The sequence below is a fragment of the Mytilus trossulus genome, chromosome 7 (genome assembly GCF_036588685.1).
Source record: "Mytilus trossulus isolate FHL-02 chromosome 7, PNRI_Mtr1.1.1.hap1, whole genome shotgun sequence".
NCBI classification, from domain to species: Eukaryota; Metazoa; Mollusca; class Bivalvia; order Mytilida; family Mytilidae; genus Mytilus; species Mytilus trossulus.
The window spans coordinates 12998383-13014140 of record NC_086379.1 but is presented as its reverse complement, the minus strand read 5'-3'; the positions used below and the strand labels follow the sequence as shown (position 1 = coordinate 13014140).

The following is a 15758-nucleotide window of genomic DNA, read 5'->3' as shown; positions in this document are numbered from 1 at the left end:
GGTAGACCTGTACACCTTACAACCATTCCATACACAAAATATAGAAGACCTATTGCAAACAGTATAAGAAAAACAGACCAAAACACAAAACTTAACTATAACCACTAAACCATGAAAATGAGGTCAAGGTCAGATGACACCTGCCAGTTGGACATGTACACCTTACAGTGCTTCCATACACCGAATATACTAGACCTATTGCTTATAGTATCTCAGATATGGACTTGACCACCAAAACTTAACCTTGTTCGCTGATCCATGAAATGAGGTCGAGGTCAAGTTAAAACTGTCTGACGGGCAAGAGGACCTTGCAAGGTACGCACATACCAAATATAGTTATCCTATTACTTATAATAAGAGAGAATTTAACATTACAAAAATTTTTAACTTTTTTTTCAAGTAGTAACTGAACCATGAAAATGAGGTCAAGGACATTGGACATGTGACCGACGGAATCTTCATAACATGAGGCAACCATATACAAAGTATGAAGCATCCAGGTCTCGGACCTTCTAAAATATAAACCTATTAAGAACTGAGCTAACATCGCCGCCGCCGTATCACTATCCCTACAATGTATGTTGAGCTTTCTGCGACAAAAGTCGCAGGCTCGACAAAAAAACTGCCCCAACCTGAATTACCAAATCGCCCCACTTGTGAACTGTGATAAATCCCGTTAATATTTCTCCTGCCAACTGGTCCCACCTAATGGAAATGGGTGAAATCTAGATAAATATATTATTAACCAGGATGAATTTAGTAATGCCAACTCGCCCCACTTATGGAAAAAGATGTTATTCCATTAAATATAAGTTAAATTCCTTATATTGCATTTTGATACATTTAACTGGTTTCTTTTCAACTGTTATGCAAATAACTAAGCTTCAAAACTTACAGTTATTCTTCAACAATCAGTTTTATTTTTAGAATTATAATTTCAGTATATATCAATAATACATGTAGTAATTAAATTAATTTTTGGTTTGTTTGTATTCTGTGTAGATTAGTTTTCGTTAAAGTGGTGCGAGTTTTTATTTTTAATTGTATATATTAATCTAAATATTACCGTTTTTTTATAAGTAGGGCGAGTTGACAGGAGTAATATTAAACATGATTTAACCAATTTCACATGTGGGGCGATTTGATAAATCAGTTTGTGGCAGTTTTTAAAAAAGTGGGGCGATTAGCCAGTGGGGCAACTTGTCCTGCTTCCATTTGAAGGCTCCCTTGAAGGTTTTGTATGACTATATTGACCATCTTTCACGTAAAACCCCCATGTGCAATATGAAAAGTTGGCAGATATGTTTCTAACTCCAGGCAAAATCTACCGGTATGAATGAAAAAGAAGTTTTCAATTAAAGCTCTGTGGCCATAACAGCTGTCTCATTAGCATTTAACCACTTCCCATATTTGAAATTAAAACAATAGAAGAAAATTATTCAACACAAAGACAAAACTTACTTGTAAATATGAAATTCTCTTTACGGTATGAGTTTTTCTCATAGTTTGAGATTGTACAGTAGTACATGTACCTGTAACTGCTTATACCTATTTCTTATTCACTTTTGCTTGATAAACTCACTAAATATCATATACATTGTACCACATCTCCTTATTTTTATAAGCATTCCAATAACATGAACAATTGTAATTCAATTTTATATACCAAAGCAAAATGAACTGCACCACTTTCATTCACTAGTATGCATTTTTTGGCAAAATACAAGTTCTTAAATGACACAATATATATTTATTGATAAAAAAATTAAATTTAGTATACAACTCTTTAACAGGTATAAAAAAAAGCACAGCTTTGTCATAACTTGTGAAATCTGTGCTGAAAACATAGACATTGATGGTATTTGAGTAATTCCATATGTGAAGCTCAACATTAGCTCGTCAGTTGGTGGTGGACAGTTATAGTTCCTTTCTACAGGCTAGGATGAATGACTTTTCAGGAAAACCAATTTCACAAATCAAAACTTTCCTCTAGATTTCTCCTACAATATTCATCCAGTTTAGTTCTTTTGTTTTAATTGGACACCGTCCTGATTTTTAATTTTGCAAACCATTCAGTCTCTTGCTTGCAAATGGAGCATGAAAATAGGATGGGTATGGCAGTAGACAAGTCTCTTTAAAGTGGGTTTGTGCCCTGAAAAAAAGTTTTATAACTTAAGTTTTTTTGAAACTTGTGCAACACACATACCTAAATAACTATAACATAGAAGAGAGCATCATTCGTGTCAATGTTTTGTTCCTTTTTACATTGTCATTGATATTTTTTCAGAAAGCCTGAGGCATAACTCGTGAATTCCTGTCATTACATCCTAAATTAACATAATTACTGCAAGATTAATTATCAGTATGATATACGTACACTATCATTTTACAGCCCAAGTCTTCAGTATATATAATTGTTGCATTCATTCACTCCTGTTTTCAGTCGTTCAAAAATATTTAAACATCAACAAATGAACTTTAATAAGGACAAGAAAACACTAGAAAATATACGTACATTCAATCCGTGTTAAAGAGTATTTGAAAGAGAAATATATCTGGTTAAACGATGTATAAAGGAGGAAAAATTGTAGACATTGCATTACGATGCTTTCTACCTAATAGCACGTGGAGATGTTTACATATTTAGACTTGACCCAGTATGACCCGTACCTTGTAGGTCACCGCCGTCGTTTAAACACTCGACTACAGTCGTGTAAGACAGTAAAAAGCTTAAGCCTGTACTATTTGCGTGAAGTAAATGTTTTGTTCTGTACATTTAAATTGTTTTACCTGATAGCAAGGACGTATATCTATCCGTTTCCTTCTCAATTCACTTTGTCAAATCCTTCGAGCTTCTTCAAAACATACGTATTACTGCGCCGGAAGTGAGAAAAATATGAGAAATCCTCGTAAAATAATGTTATTTTCAATTTTGTGGAATCCATTTTGTTATATTTATTATACAAAGATAAAAAAAAATTACGATTAATCATGAATTAGCATATCATTATACGGAACGTTTATGAACTATTTTTTTAGCTGTAAATCGGCCATTTTGGCGGGAAATCATATACACATACACACGTAGATTGGCTGGTACCCGATCGTAATGTTACACATCACATATATCAAAAAGCTAATACCCGGAACGTAGTATCGGGAACCAGGATAATACGTAGACAACATACATAACTAGAAACGCTTTTACGGTTTCTCGTTCATAAACCGAATTCCGCTTTGAATTATAGAAGATGCAATATTAATCATGTTCAGTCGACTTTTCATTGTTATATCAACGTCTGAACTAATTAAAGAATCTTTAGATGTCAGATAACACTCGAAATTGACCCGACCTCTTTCCACACGGAATACACATAATGATAGTTTGTAGTCAGGTTGACTGCTTATAATGCAAAATACACACTAATAACAATTTCTATAAAACGAACAATACACACTGATCGTTTCTTTAGTCCCCAATGTAAATGAAAGAAACAAAAACCATATTATACCATAAAAAGAAGAGGAGAAATTCGAACATTTCCGGGTCTATTTCTGGCCAAAAGACCCCCTGCAAAGATTGCGTATGAAAAGATGAACCTCATGACTTAAAAGTCAGGCCTTAAAGCACTGCCTTTAAAAAACAGTTGTTGGCATGACACGGGTTATGTTCTTCTCATATATGTTATGATGGTATGATACTAAACCCCTAACGGGAAGGATTGTGCCTGATGTTCATATGATGAAATCATAATCTTTCAATCAGTTTAATTGAAATCTGAGGCTGGCTTATCAGTTAACTGCTAGTAGTCTGTTGTTATTTATGTATTATTGTCATTTTGTTTATTTTTTTAGGTTACATCTTCTGACATCAGACTCAAACTTCTCTTGAACTGAATTTTAAATGTGCGTATTGTTATGCGTTTACTTTTCTACATTGGCTTGAGGTATAGGGGAGGGTTGAGATCTCATAAACATGTTTAACCCCGCCGCATTTTTGCGCCTGTCCCAAGTCAGGAGCCTCTGGCCTTTGTTAGTCTTGCATTATTTTTATTTTAGTTTCTTGTGTACAATTTGGAAATTAGTATAGCGTTCATTATCACTGAACAAGTATTTATTTGTTTAGGGGCCAGTTGAAGGACGCCTCCAGGTGCGGGAATTTCTAACTACATTGAAGACCTGTTGGTGACCTTCTGCTGTTGTTTTTTCTATGGTCAGGTTGTTGTCTCTTTGACACATTCCCCATTTCCATTTGCAATTTTAGGAAAAAAGGCAATTTACAATTGTCTAAGTTACATAATCCCGAACAAACATTTACAAAGTAAAAAAAAATCACAAATGCAACAACAATTTTTTATCTATATTGTTTGCAATTTAATTGTCAAGTTTTGTGAATTCTATGAGCCCTTTCAGAGTTAAAATAAATGGAAAACAAGAAATAGATAAATTTTTATACCAAGCATTTTAAAATTCAACTATGTGCAGTGGATAAATATTATAATAAACAATATGAATAAAAAATTTCACAATGATGTAATGGGAAATTCTGAATGAGGTGTTCAAAATTGAAATCACGGTAAATGACAGGATACATTAATTTAATCAATAACCCACCACCTAGACCTTCATTGTTATTCAAGGTTGTTAAACATCCCATAGTAATAAACAATGTGTTGTTTATCAAATTTTAGGCTAACCTTTTTTATTTGCATATTAAAATAAATAAATTTAGTGTTCCCTGTAATAATACATATATAAACAAACCTCTTTTGATCTCATTTTAGATTCATATTCCTGATTCAGTCTCATTAATTCAGTCCTTTTTAATTCTATTTCACTCATTTTGGCTTTATATTTTCTAGCAGTATCTGACCTTTAATAAATCAAAAGTAGCAATAAATTGTGAGTTTTAATTTGACTTATTGATGGACAAATATAAAAAAAAAAGAGGTCTGGATAGAGAATAATTGGCAAAAAAATAAAATATAGAGAACATTTTCTCTAATTATGTGTATGCAGTATGCAGGCAAACTTATTCCTTCTTCTCAATTGATCTGAAAAAAGATGTGTTCTTTCTATGCAAGGTCATTAGGTGTGGTGGCCTTTTTTCATGAAGTCACAATAAGAAATTCAGAGGAAAGCAAGAAAATTTGACGTCATTATCAAATTTGGACCAATGAATAGCTATAATCAAACAAACCATATGTTGATTAAATAAAAATAATCAACAAGTAAGGTAAACAATAAAACAGCTAAGAATTAGGGGAAGATATATATATTCAATCTTACTTACTTTGTGAGCTCATTCTTTCTACCAACAGATTTACTTCCCTGTTCAAAGTTCATCGTTTGTTGAGATCGTTCTTTTGTTGACTGAAAGTGAAAGTGTAAGTTACTATATATATATATATATATATATTGTCATATGACTAACTGTTCGTAAAAAAATTTCTACCCTGTCTTTTGAACTCTCTCTTTCCCAACTTAACTGAAACAAACACATACAAAAATAGTTGCAAAGACATGCAGTCATCAGCTGAAAAAAAAAAATATCTTGCTTTGTTAATTGTGTGCTGTATTTTATTTTCTAGTTCAATGGTCATCCTGTTTGCCACAGGACAGTGCAGGTAAAATTTAATTCTGTTATTTATCACCAAAATATGCTTTATTGAATGAATCATTAAAGTTTGTCAAACATTATTGCATCTTGACAATAAAAGTAAATTTGGAGATGAATTCTTCTTTTGGAATATTGACCTAAGATGGAAAGGAAAAAAATCATGTAAAGAGCTTCTATATAGTGCACCTTATCACAATAAGGAAATCTACCATGATTGACCTGAGAATCTTTGCCACTTGAACTATTTATGTCATACAACAACCACTTTTCCATTGTAGCGTCAGATACTTTGCATAAGATGTCAAAATTTAAGGGACCTGTTGTGATGTCCAGTAATGGCAGACAAGTAGCAATAAGGTGTTTACATGTATGTGCTGATGTCTATCTCCTATTTCATAAATGCATGCTCTTTCTCTTAAAACGATATAATATAAATTCAAAATTCAAAAAAGATTACACATATAAAAGTCCATGCTTCACAACAGAATTAATTCTAACTACAATGATATAAAAAAGAAGGTGAGGTAAGATTGCCAATGAGACAACTATCCACAAAAGACCAAAATGACACAGACATTAACAACTATATAGGTCAATGTACGGCCTTTAACAATGAGAACATTTATGAAATCTGTGTATAAATAAAGCAAGTCAATGCCAAATACTTACAAACAGTCTCCTTAAACTTTAAAGAATTGAAAAAAACGTAAGAAATAATTCATGATAACCTTTCTACTTGGTATATATAAAAGACTTCCATATCTCTTTATGAAAATTCATAATAATGTCTTTTTGGGGGAACATTTTGTCTTCTATAACTATTCAATCTCAAAACTTGTAAATATGAATAAGTAGTTCCCTTTTTTTTTTATTGTTTTTTATAAAAAAGTATAAACATGATATAAGTATGAATCCTTTTGCCGCAGAATTTTTCATAGTGCTGTTTGTCTTTTGAAACTTTGTGTCTGACAATGTATAAATGAAACTTACGTATGTGTTCTTTTTGTGTATAAACTCTTTTTTACCAGGCATTTTAGTGTTGTTTTTTTTATTTTTTATATTTTAGTTACCTCTTCTTTCCTGTGTATATGTTCTCTCTGTATGACTGTGTATTTCTCCAATCCTTGATTTAATTTTTTTTCTTCTTCTAATCTCTTTTTATTTATTGCTGTAAAATTGCAGAAAATAATGAAAACATACACCAAGGGAGATAATTCAAATAAATTATAGTCTACAAATTTAAAAGATTTCAAAATATTGATATATAAAACATTATCGTCATGCGAGAATGAGAAAAATGTTAGCTAGATGTGACTAAAAAATGTTCTGATATTACAATATATGTATTTTATGTCAAAACAATTCATATAAACTATTTAATATTAAACATTCCATTCTTTCTAAAATAAATTTCATCTGAAAAATCACATTCTTCAAGAATATAGGTTTAAAAATCTCCTTTCAATAAGTTTCTTATTAAAAATATCTTCTGAAATTGCTTTAAAAATGTCTATATATATGTCCTTAATTTTCAGAATAATGAACTATTTTGTAACATTTTAAAATCATAATCTCCTCACAAAAATGTAATGCCAATTGCCATATTCTTCTCTACTGTTGTTTCTGTTCTGCGTTGGTTTTTATCATATTATATAGCTTTAAGAAGAGATGGCATGAGTGCCAATGAGAAAAATCTCCGTCCAAGTCATAATTTTTAAAATAAACCCTTATAGGTCATTGTACAGTCTTCAACACTGACCCTTAGCTCGAACAGCAAGCTATAAATGGCCCCGAATATGACGAGTAAAACCATTCTTGTTTATTTTTTATCATAATTTTTATCTCTTACTAAAGAATTGTTATACCAACCATTTTCAAAATCTCTCATGGTATGTCTGACAGCTCTCTGGTTTTTGATTATATCTCCTTCAATACGTTTTAGTTCTCGCTCTTCTTGTTTATGTTGCCACATGTGATCCTGTATGAAAATATAAATATATTATTTTTTTCAAATCTAACAGAACTTTCTTTATCTTACAAGAACACACTGTTTATCAGGATTCAAGCTTCAGTCAGCTGAAAATAAGTCCCATTTTCCTGGGATCAGAATACCTCTTTTACATTTCCCACTTAAAACATTGCAAACATATCTTACAACTTAAATTGTTTTTATTAAAAATTAATTTTGACCTACAAATGTACAAATTTTTTTTTTGTGAAAAATGAATTAATGCTGAATTAGTTATTGGTAATTTTTAATCATAGAACAATAAAGATCTCACACTGCAGAAATCACAGTATAAATATATATCAATGCCATGATATGAGGTACTCTTGTTTTTATCTACCTCAATCACTTTGATTCTTTTGTTATGTTCTTTCTGGCCATTTGCAATCCTGTTGGACAGAGACACAATGGATGGTTTACCGCTGCCAGAATGTGAGAACTTTGTTCTTTCTTTGTTCTTCTTTACAACATACGGATTTGTGAATCTTGTTGAGTCTAAAAACCCAAGTTCTGGATCAACTTTCCTTTCTTGCTCCCTGATAAAGATATTCAATATGGATTAAAAACACTGACCAATACATTATTAATAGCCTAAAACATTATTCAAAGTTGAAAACCCAAAGGTGAAGTCGTCCATTAGATATTGCAATAATGAGACAAAAGGGCTAATTTTTTTAATGTGGCATGATATTGTTGTGACACTGCTCATTCTACATGTTCTAGGTGTCTTAGTGCAATCTATTCATTGAGTATCTATAGTATACATTTTTAACCCTATGCACATTTTTTTTAATAATATTCAGACCTGTTTGCTATGATTTTTATTTTCCACATATATATATTCCATCGATAAATGGTGCTTTAAATCAAAATTTGTCCATGAATTGAAGTTTATATTTCAAAGTTTACTACATATTTTGTGAACAAATACAGCATTGTTTCAGTATGTCTCTTATGATTGAATATAATACCACCAATTGCCAAGTTGATGCTTTTGTAGTTTTTAACCAAAGTAGACATGTCATGGATATATGAAGAACTCATATACAGTTTAAATATTATTACACAGTTGAACATATGTTTAAATTGGCCTCACTGCCGTTTTCATTATAAATATAACTTTTTATAGCACCCCATGATCTGAATAAGCCAATGGTAATTTTAGTAAAATTCTATCCTAAACTCTGATTACCTTAAAAAAGTAGCATAAGTTTTGCTCTGTTCCTTTTTCTCATCTTCATCTCTCTTGAAAGCAGGTGCACTTCCTGGTCGTCTCAACAAATTGTAACGTTGATGGATCAATGTTCCACGTTCAAAAGGTAAATCGGTTAAAACCATGACTTCTTAATTCTAAAAAAAATCCAACAATTTTCTAAATCAAAATTAAATCATACATCAAGTAAAAAAGAATACAACAAAATTGTCTTGCTCATAGGAATTGAGGTGAGTTCAATAAGGATTACTATATGATCAAGGCAAAATTAATGAAGAATTGTTATAACTTGCTTGTTATATACAAAAACATGTTTAAAACTTGTCAAAACATAATTAATTAATTAGTAATTCAACCAATTAATTAATTATTAATTTGTTTAATTTGTTTGATAATTTAATTAATTATTAATTTGTTTAATTTGTTTGATAATTAAATTAATTAAATTAATATCAATTGAATCCATATATATATTTACTGGTTGTCTGTCAAATTGTCAATGAAGACACATACATGTACATGTATCTACAAATACATTGTATTAACTCCCAAAAAATTATGCCTGTACAAATGTACCTGTGTTTCCCCTAAACTCATAGGAACATTATACCTCAATTCATGTACGGTGCAGTCCGGTGAATCCGCACACCTAAGACTCGTTACTTCACTTCATTCAACTGACATGACTGATAAAACCAATATTTGGATAATATTATGTGATTACATTCATTATAAAATCTTCTGTTTGTATGGTTTCACCCTCAATATTGTGTGTAATGTGTGTCTAAAATTAAGGAAACCCCTGTTCTGAGAGTTCCTCCAAAGTCTGGTGATTTCCAAAAATAGCTTATTTGGAAAAAAAAAAAAGGAAAGATTTTCTACTATCATGACTATAGATGAAATATAGCTGAATTTGAACCAAACACATGTATACCATGTATACTGCCAAGTATGCAGAGCAAAAATTATTTCAATTTGATATAAATTTGATTTATATAAAACAAATTTTATCTGATAATGTATTTTTTTTAAATGGAAATTCAAATTGGCCAAATAATGTAAATCATGAGATTGCAGTTATTAAATATTTGACCCCTCGCACTTATCAAATTTATTCTTTTTCATCCCTTCGGAAGAATAAAAAAATGAATAAAATGATTATCTTTGTTACTGTGTTGATATGATGAAATCAGTAAATGCGTGATATCACCGGCCACACGGACAACTGGGGACTACACTGTAATTGTAAAAGAGGGAATTAATGTAGGCATATACCATTGTATACCATAATGTAATCAAAAGTGACAGAATAACCAGAAATCATGACAGCCACCAAACAACAGAAGCATGTTTGTATGAACCTATGACTATTTCAACTTTTCTATTTGACCATTTATGGATCCTTTAAATTTCCTGACACATAGTCCGAGATTACTCTGACATCCAACGGCTGTTTTGCCAGACAAGCTTGGGCCGTTGGATTCAGAGCTCGTCCCATATCAAAAAGTGGATATTTTTACCCACCCAAAATAGACGTGCTGCTTCCTCGCTTCTGGAGCCGACTGGGGGCTTGGAATTTTATAAATCGGGCATCAATCTCTTCCTTTTTTTATTTATCTTCATCTATGTAAGTTTCACCTACCTGCCGATCTTTATTTTTCTATATTTTCACAGTTTTCATAGTGACCCCTCCATTTCAGCATTTTGACTATCATTTTCAAAGATTATCACGCGACCACGAGAAACAGTGCAAATGACCATAATGTGACAACTTGTTCATTTACGATGCAATTACCTAAAGGTCCGAGAGCTTCCGATTGTTATCGTGGTCGGAACTAAATGCTGATTAGCGATTTCCTCTAAAGGAGGTGAAAAAACGTGGTTGCTTCTAGATGTTAAACATCGATCTCCTACAAAGGAGGTAAAAAAATATAAATATTTGTATATTTGAGTCTCGAGGCCACGAACTCTCTCGTAACTTGACGTCCATATTTGAAAGTGAAAGTCAAAATGCTGAAATGGAGGGGTCACTATGAAAACTGTTAAAATATAGAAAAATAAAGATTGGCAGGTAGGTGAAACTTACATAAATGAAGAGATAAATGAAAAATGAAGAGATTGATGCCCGATTTATAAAATTCCAAGACCCCCAGTTGGCTCCAGAAGTGAGGAAGCAGTGCATCTATTTTGGGTGGGCAAATATCCACTTTTTGATATGGGACGAGCTCTGACGTCCCATGGCCCCAGCTTGTCTGGCAAAACAGCCATTGGAGTCAGAGTAATCTGGACTATTCATGCACACAATGCTTATGTTTTAATGTCACAGTATATGCAGTAAGAATTGATTTAACATTGATGTGGGTTTATATGCTATTTATTTTTTACGCCAGCAGAAATAAGGAAGACATTTTGCAATATTGGCAAATCAAAAGAACTCTTCAATCTTCAATCTTTGTCGTGATGACAGAGTAATCTCTCTTGTAAATTATCCTCTCTTGTAAAATAATTATCACAAATGTAGTTTCTCCTTTGTACTTATATATTGTAGGTGGCGCTTTAAAAATATTATAGAATTATTGTATGAAGTGAAATAAATTACTCTGGCAACTGGTGAGTATATGTAACATGAGAGACCCAACAAGTGACTATTGGTATCAGTTCCTTTCGCTCAAAAAATGCATTCCTCCCTGGCTACCACTTTGCACCCTACATTTAAAATTCTATTAAAACAACTGTTGAATTATAAGATGTTTTTAAGGTTGTGTTAATCAAATTATCTATATTTTCATGAAAGAAAATCGTTAATTTGTTAAATGAACATTTTTTTTCTGGAAAGTTAGAATGAGGACAATGTCAATGGTTGACCTGTGAAAATATAAAAGTCTTACAGAAGTGACAGCTATTTCAATATAAAGTTCAGAATCGTATCTCTAATGCGTGTCAGTATTGTGTTGTAGTCTTGTTTGTCAACAAATAACTAAGCTTTTTTTAGAAAGTCTAGAAATACTGTGGCAGCCGCCATTCGTCGTCCTGGAGATTGTTTATATCTCGCGATAATTTGCGGGATTTCACTTTGCCCTATTTTAAAACTAAGAAAAGATAGAGTAAATGTTGAAAAAAATATTAAAATAAATTCACAATTTCCAATAGAAATGAAATTTAAAGCACTTTTTTTAAGAAATGACTGAAAATACACAAATTACTCAGTTTTCATTGATTTTTTTATTTTCAATTCATGTGTTCAGTTTTTTTGGTCTCACTAATTAGAGACAAGAAGAATGTTAGCGACAAGAAGCGTCATGAAACGACAGGAAGAATAATATTAGCGACAAGAAACTATTAAGCGACAAAAAGAAACTATTAAGCGACAAGAAACTATTAAGCGACAAGAAACTATTAAGCGACAAGAAACTATTAAGCGCCAAGAAACATATTTTTTGTTATTAAAATTACTTATTCCAAATATTTTATTTACATGATATTTTATTATGTATCACAGTAAGTATTACGTTTACGTAACCGGGGTGGGGGGGGTGGGGGGGGGTCGTAACCCTGTCGTATTAGAGATTTCCAATAAAATGACATACGTACCTAACTCGACGTACTTACGTAACGGGACCGGGCGGTTGTTGCTAACCAATATAATTTTGTTAAATGCGTTACTCAAGTTTTAACTAAGTATTCCGTAACTATGACACCCATTCATAATAAATTTTATCAATATGAAATATTTCTAAGATGATGAAAAACGAAAGAAATCATGATTTGTATATATCACGTGATTATTGAGATTCCCGCCTAAACATCACTGTCATAAGACCACGTATATATACGTATCTATACCTATCATACGATTCATAGTAGTTAAAGACGAAAAAGTACTTTTGAAAAATTGATAATTGATATGAATTTCTGCCCACTTCAAATTATCTTCAATTAAATTATAGAAAAATATTATTTTGTTTTAAAAGTCGAGTACACCTTTTACATTCGGGTGTGCTAAACGTTAAATCTTTTAAAAACAATAAAAAGGCAACCTTCTCGCTTCGGAATTTGTTATTTTAATATGTGTATGCTAAATGTCGTCTCGGTAGTTTTTAAAATTCATAATGTGAGAAGAACTAAAATATGGGTCAAGTGAAATGACAAAAAATGGTGGGTGTGTTTGATTACAAGTTGCTAATTTACTTTTTCTATTATAGTATTTATTTCAATAAAGTCATTCAAAGTTTAATGACAAAATATTTAAAGAGTAAAAAAAAACCAGTTGTGGTTGAATTTTACTGAAGGCATATTCCAGCAACAATGCGTGTTCAAATAGCAAAACATGCATGCAGTGTATGCTCCCCTCCGTCACGCTTCAATGTAGTAGGACGAAATACGCTGAGTTAGGTCGGTTATGTCGAGTAAAGTCATTTTATTGGAAATCTCTAATATTATGGTATTACGTTTACCCTGTCGTATTATGATAAAGTTACTTTTCTTGTGTTTTGGAACAATAATATATCTATCTTATAATTTGTTTTTACTGAAACTATCTTTGTACAATATATAAAAAAAAAACTTGCAAAATGCATTATGTGTGTGCATCATTGTCTAGAAAATACATGATGCACAAATTGTGAAAAAACAAATGAATCGTTAAACATTTTGAGATGACCAGTGTCAGCTTTTAATAATTCAAGAACAAATTAAAACACAGATGACACACACACAAAAATTAATGAGACCAAGTATTTATTCTCCAGATATGCAAGAAGGGTTTTAATCTCTCACTACAAATGTATATGAAGTCCTGAATGTGAAATCTTCTAAAAAATTATATTTAACTTCAAATATGTGTACTTGAATACATGTATATAATATTAAAATTCATCTTATTTAATATAATTAATTTAAAACATTTTCAAGCAAAAAACTGATGTATAAATGTATGGCTTGACTATTCCTTCAATTTTTTTCAGGTGACTGAGCTAAAAGAAAAACACACATGAAACTGTAACCAGTTTGGGACCCTCAAAGTGACCAGAAGAACATTTCAATACCTAGTCTAGTTTTTTGTGTATTGTTTGACTATTGGTAATATTTTGGCAGTTACTTCAGTATTTGAGAGACCTCAATGTTGAAAATGACAATTTTAATAGAGGACAATTTTAAGAATATCAACTTAATTGTTTATGGATCTGTATCTTTTAAAATATTACTGGGTGTCTGAAAGAATATTTCAATTTTTTCTGAAACTATTTAGATATTTATCACGTTTCATGTGCTTATAGGCAAATATTTATACATGTCATTTATCGGTTAAGCAAGGGGTTATATGAATTACTAAAAAGATGTATATGTGTTGATAAAATAAATTTCAAATTATTACAGAGTAACAGGAAATGGGACCAATTTATATTAAAACAAATCTGTTTAAAGGAAAAGAAAAGTCAAAAATTGTATTTTTTAAAATAATTGTGTTAACATTTCTGTGCTATTTAGAAATATGTACACCAAAAAATAAACTTTATTATAAGTATCAATGTGGTATGCCCTTGTTATTTTTTGTTTTGTGCAGTACATGCATTTGAATCTTGACCAAAATTTATGGATTGAATAGACAGAATAAACTAATTGTTATGTTAACACTGTAGCTAAGTATATGTCACATTTAATCAGGCCAAGTTATCCGCCTTATTAACAAAGGAGATTTTTTATATGATTGCCAATTTCAAGGCTACATGTACCTATCACAGTTCTCTTTAGGCCATAATCATTGTGACGTATAGGAATAATTCTCTGTTGTCATATTCTGACTTTTATACAAACCAAGTGATGAAGATAAATGGTGCTTCTATTTCCAAAGGTTTTGAAGAAACTGCTATGGAACACAATAATAATCAGAAGATGTAGTATAACAGTGGCGGATCCAGAAATTTTCATAAGAGGGGGCCCACTGACTGACCTAAGGGGGTTCGCTCCAGTCACACTTCAGTGATTCCCTATATAAGCCCCCCTGCCCCCCTTTATTCCGCCTCTGCATAAGTGTAATCAGACATCTCAATCTCCATTAAGAGACCATACAATGTAAAAGTTTATAGTAATAGGTACAGCCTTCAATAAGGCACTAAACCACTCTGCATATCATATTTTATTTTGCAAAAACCAAGAGCATCCTTATTTGTAGATTTTGTCATTATCAAGTATATACGTGCATGTACCAATGTATTCATGTGGTGTCCGTCCTTGATTTGAAATCCTCCCTGCCCCCCCCCCCCCCAAAAAAAAATATCAATGGACAAGATCCATGGTCATGATGGTCATGCCAGTTGGGAGTTCAGAATATATAAGGTTAAGAAATGAGGCTCTAATCAGTTATTATTCGACCGCAAACAATTTTTGGAAATGTATAATGGTATGATGTCGTCATTGTTGTTGTCTGAAGACACATTGGTTTTCCGACAATAACTTTATTTTCAATCAATGGATCTCTATGAAATTTTGTTAAAAGGTTTGGATAAATTTGGGGATGATGGTCCTTGGAACACAACACATTGTCTTGAGGTGCTGCACACATGTGCCAAATGTCAAAGGGCAAACAGATCATGCTCCCTACAAAGAATTGTAAACAAAAGTCATCTTTTTACTTTGAGGTCAAAGGTCAAAGTACAGCATAAAATTGTATTGTAGGTATCTGTGACATTGACTTATGATCTACATGCCAATTCAATAAGAATTTTCTTGCATCTTCCAACTAAGTAATTTCCTGGTGAAAATTTGTACAAAAAAGGCTTACAGGAAATGAATAGTGTACATTTTATGGCTGCTATGGCAACCAAAGGAACAAAGTGGCGACAAGACTACAACTTACCACTTAAACATGATAAATACAATAAAGATGCAAAAGTTTATGGTATTTTGCAACTTAATCC

At 31.7% G+C, this 15758-nt stretch overlaps 1 protein-coding gene and 1 long non-coding RNA gene across 3 annotated transcripts in view; both read right to left on the bottom strand.

The window, feature by feature from the left end:
• Nucleotides 1-11886, bottom strand: part of LOC134724653 (calponin homology domain-containing protein DDB_G0272472-like) — a 41619-nt gene extending 29733 nt beyond the window's left edge. The window contains exons 1-8 of one of the 2 annotated variants that reach the window (XM_063587804.1): nucleotides 11730-11886; nucleotides 10006-10078; nucleotides 8821-8980; nucleotides 7969-8164; nucleotides 7490-7598; nucleotides 6691-6788; nucleotides 5294-5373; nucleotides 4765-4873 (exon numbers count right to left, since the gene is read on the bottom strand). In XM_063587804.1, the coding sequence (XP_063443874.1) occupies nucleotides 4765-4873; nucleotides 5294-5373; nucleotides 6691-6788; nucleotides 7490-7598; nucleotides 7969-8164; nucleotides 8821-8966 (738 nt within the window). In that variant the 5' untranslated portion in view covers nucleotides 8967-8980; nucleotides 10006-10078; nucleotides 11730-11886. The remainder of the gene's footprint in view (nucleotides 1-4764; nucleotides 4874-5293; nucleotides 5374-6690; nucleotides 6789-7489; nucleotides 7599-7968; nucleotides 8165-8820; nucleotides 8981-10005; nucleotides 10079-11729) is intronic. The other variant, XM_063587803.1, reaches the window with a different exon arrangement.
• On the bottom strand, nucleotides 823-3640 carry LOC134724654 (uncharacterized). Its single transcript, XR_010108471.1, has 2 exons — nucleotides 2791-3640; nucleotides 823-2152 (listed from the first exon to the last, which is right to left on the bottom strand). It is a non-coding gene; the product is annotated as an uncharacterized LOC134724654 (long non-coding RNA).
• Nucleotides 11887-15758: the final 3872 nt, after the last annotated feature.